This window comes from Bactrocera latifrons, unplaced genomic scaffold, assembly GCF_001853355.1.
Source record: "Bactrocera latifrons isolate USDA-ARS-PBARC rearing strain unplaced genomic scaffold, ASM185335v1 scaffold_2152, whole genome shotgun sequence".
NCBI classification, from domain to species: Eukaryota; Metazoa; Arthropoda; class Insecta; order Diptera; family Tephritidae; genus Bactrocera; species Bactrocera latifrons.
The window spans coordinates 1-3,970 of NW_017535689.1; the positions used below are offsets into that span (position 1 = coordinate 1).

Genomic DNA, 3,970 nt, shown 5'->3' on the forward strand with positions numbered 1-3,970 from the left:
CTTTATTTTAATTTTATCTAAGAATTAAGTAATTTAAGTAAATTTAGTTAATTATAAAATATATAGCACTATATTTTTTAATTAAATAAATTTAGTTAATTATGATTTACTTAATTTAATCATTAGTTTGCATTTTAATTAATTTTATTTTTGCTTTATTTAATTTAATTACATTTATTGCATATTAATTATCTAGTTTGACCTATCTATTTTAATTAAGCTTAATTTAATTAATTAATTACTTTTTTTCGATAAAACATTTTTAATGATATAATTGTTACAACACATTGACAATATATTCTCTCCTCTCTCTCTCTCTTGCAGAATCCGAAGGCGAACTCACACGCAAACACAAAACGCTGCCATGGAGTCCACTCTACTGCGTACTGCAACAGGACGAGCAATCCTTCACAGCTTACTGCAGTGAGGAGATATCGGTTAGTAGAAAAACTAAAGTAATTATTATTATTATGTTAAAACTAACGAACATGTATGTATATTACAAATTCGAAAAAATATATATGTTTATACAGACACAAATCTGGCAACATATACTTACGTATGTACATATGTAAATATAAAAAATGTATGTTAAAAAGATATTAATAATGATTTTATAATTTTTTAATGAACATTTACGATTTTAAAAAAATCAACTTACTAAAAATATGTTAATAGCATATTACTAATATTAACATATCGCTATTTTTCTTACTCTCTCCCTTCGCTACGCTCTCATTGTATGCTTTCCACACACTTCTGTTACACTTTACTAAAAAAACACACCACGCACTACATTTAAAATTCAATATTAATGGCTGTAAACACTTAAATCACAAAACAAAAACACACTTGCTAAAAATACACAAAATCATCACTAAAATTGGGGGAAAAAAACTAAAAACTACATAAATAATGCTAACTCGTAGATCTTCCCGGCTACACCTAAAAAGGAGGTGGGTACAGTTTACATGTGTTGAGTAGTAATTTATCGTAAACCGATGCCTTGATTTGCTCAATTTTTATTTTTTTTTTGTATGTCTTTAATTATTAAAATTAATATAATTTCATTACTAAAAAAAATTTAATTAAATTTAATTAAAATTAAAAAAATTTAATTAAAATTAAAATTAATAAATTTTTTTTGTTTAATTTTTAATTTAAATTTTTTTTTAATTAATTAATTTTTTTTGCTATTAAATATTTTACAAATGTAATTACTTTTTGGTTTAATGTTTTTTTTATTCGCCAAAAAATTCTGAAAATTTACCAAACCTTGGCTGCAGCATCTACAAGATGAAGCTCTTTTGGACTCTAAAAATCTTTGGCTTAATGTAAAGTGTGATCCATTTCGAGTATCCCTACTTTTTTAAAGAAAACACACAAAAACTTCACATTTAATGGGGAATGTTTATTAAAATTCGAAAGAACACTCTTTGGCATTCAGTTTTTCATGATTATCTCTGCAATGCCTTAGATGATCCATCCATTAAATCCAATTTTTGATGACTTGTTCGAGCATTTTGATTGCCAACTGGCGAATGACACGCGTGATGTTTTGCTCCAAGGCCTGAATCGAAGCGAGATTGGTCGCCTAGACTTTAGACTTTACATATTCTCACAGGAAAGAGTCTAACGGTGTGATATAAACACGATCTTGGCGTCCAATCGACGGACCCAAAACGTGAAATTATCTGCTCACCGAAGAGTTCTCTCAATAAATCCATTGATTGATGCGATGCGTGGGAAATGTTGACATCTTGTTGACTGCTACGTTCTCATCGGCATAACTTTTGATTGTGGGCTGATGATTCCACCATTGTTCCATTGTTGTTTTTTGGATGAAATGGCAGCTCTTGAAACTCTACAGGTTGCTCTTTGTCCCAAATGCGACAATTTTGCTTGTTTACATACCCATTGAACCAGAAATGAGCTCATCGCTGGCTCACAAAATTTGGCTTGAAAATTTCGGATCGTCTCGGAACTTTTCAAGTCGTTCCCTGATGTAGTATTCGAGTTGCTGGGAACGGCGCCGAATCGCAACTTATGTTACAGAGAGTATTTTGAGAGCATGAGGTTCATACATAGGTCCCAGAAGTGTCTATATTATCTTCTTATATAGTATTTGCATTATTTTACTCGAACAAAATTATTATTTCGATTATGGTTCCCTGGGCTCTTACTTCTTGCAAATAATAAACTTTTTTCTTTACTTGGGCGTTTCATTCATGGTTTGATGGCGAGGTACGTTTGGTTTAGAAGTTTAAATTTTGGTTTCCGAACTTCTTTTTGCATTGACAAAATACAACCGCTTGAGTACACGACCCTGAAATAATCAAAGCCCACTTTTACTTACAAGATAGGTTCTTCATTCCAGTTCCACCAAATCCCTTTGGTCTGTCTAAGACTTGAGAATAAAGTAAAATTGCTTGCAGATTGAATTCAAACTTATGATTATTATTTATTTTAAAAATTTCTTATATGTTTTGTTTTGGTATTTTACTTTTTGAGAGATTAAGGACGTGATGATTTCTAATATTAACGCCCTTCTCTTTCCCAAAATGCAGCTAACAGACGTCCTCTTCAATGAATATCCACGCGTTCGTCTAGATCGTGTGCGGCGGCCCGCAAAATCTTTGTGGGATGGTCCGCCAACGTTACCTGAGGAACCGGAAGATTCCGACACATGTCCCATGGACATAGCGCTGAATACGACGCTCTACAGTGAATTAGGTAAGTGAAGAAAATATTTAATATTTTAATGAAAAAGACGGGCACAAATCGTTTACGACCAATTATTCAAGAAAAAAAAACTAGATATTTAAGGTTATATAACCACCAATCTTTAGGGAACGTGTATTTAAAAGTTTGCTAAATAATCATAGATCATACTAGTCTCCATCAAATTGTGGTGAATCGAACAAAGAATTAGCATAACTCGAGTAGCTTAATAAAATTCAATAGTGGGGGAAAAAGTAAGAGTTTGTTAGCTTCCTAACCTAATGTGGTGCCGACTTTAGTTTCAACTTAAAACGAGTGTACCGGTAAATTCTCCATATTATAATTTTAAAATTTATATGTACATATATAAGTATGTACATATGTAATTATGGATTTTTTGGTTCCCTTAATTTTGTCGTTTTTTATTGTATTAAACATCAGCCTAAATGTAGATTTCTCCTAAAGAAATCTCTTTTTTTTTAATATACCTTTTGTTTCTTTTATTTTTTTGTTCGATTTTTTAATTTTTTTCTTTCAAATAAAAAATTATTATTTTTTTAAATACTTCTTTTTTTTAATTTTTTGTTTTAGAATATTTTTGTAACTTTTTTATTTTTGTTTATAATTTATTAATTTGCATTTAGTGTTTTATTATTGAACCAATTTAAATCTATAATTATTTTTAAAACTTTATATGTATGTATGGTATTTTTCCTTTAATTAAAAATACATGAATTTTACTATTTTAATTATTAAAAATTAAATTTAAAATAAATTTGTTCTGTATTAAAACAAAAAAAGTATCTTTATAATGACTACTACTATAATAAAAATTTTTTCGTCAGCAATTTATTTTCCATCGAAATTTAATTTTTTGTTTGCTTTATTATGAAAAAAATTTAAATTAAATATTTTTTAAATTACTTGTGTATGTATGGTATTTTTTCTCTGTTCTGTACTTTACCATTCCATGTTTATTCCATCTTATTTTTTTTTTATTTTCTYTTCAACACATTTTATTTTATACCACTTTATGCCAGCCTTCGTGGTTTGTGTCTTTGCTTAGATATCTATGTTGCCAACCTTTTGTATGCAAAATATACCGTCAGGTGGCGGAAGTCAGAGTTGCCAGTGGCCACATAAAAATGTTAACCGTAAAATTTTTTTTTTCGTTTTCTCAATAAGATTTTTGCTTTATTTTAATTTTATCTAAGAATTAAGTAATTTAAGTAAATTTAGTTAATTATAA

The 3,970-nt window shown here is 28.8% G+C and overlaps 1 protein-coding gene across 1 annotated transcript; it reads left to right on the forward strand.

Moving 5' to 3' along the window:
• Positions 1 to 324: 324 nt before the first annotated feature.
• Positions 325 to 2,733, forward strand: LOC108968437 (probable Ras GTPase-activating protein; the record flags this gene model as incomplete). Its single annotated transcript, XM_018932483.1, has 3 exons — positions 325 to 437; positions 930 to 956; positions 2,568 to 2,733. Coding segments are annotated over 3 exons (306 nt in total), but the record flags the coding sequence as incomplete, so codon positions are not given.
• Positions 2,734 to 3,970: the final 1,237 nt, after the last annotated feature.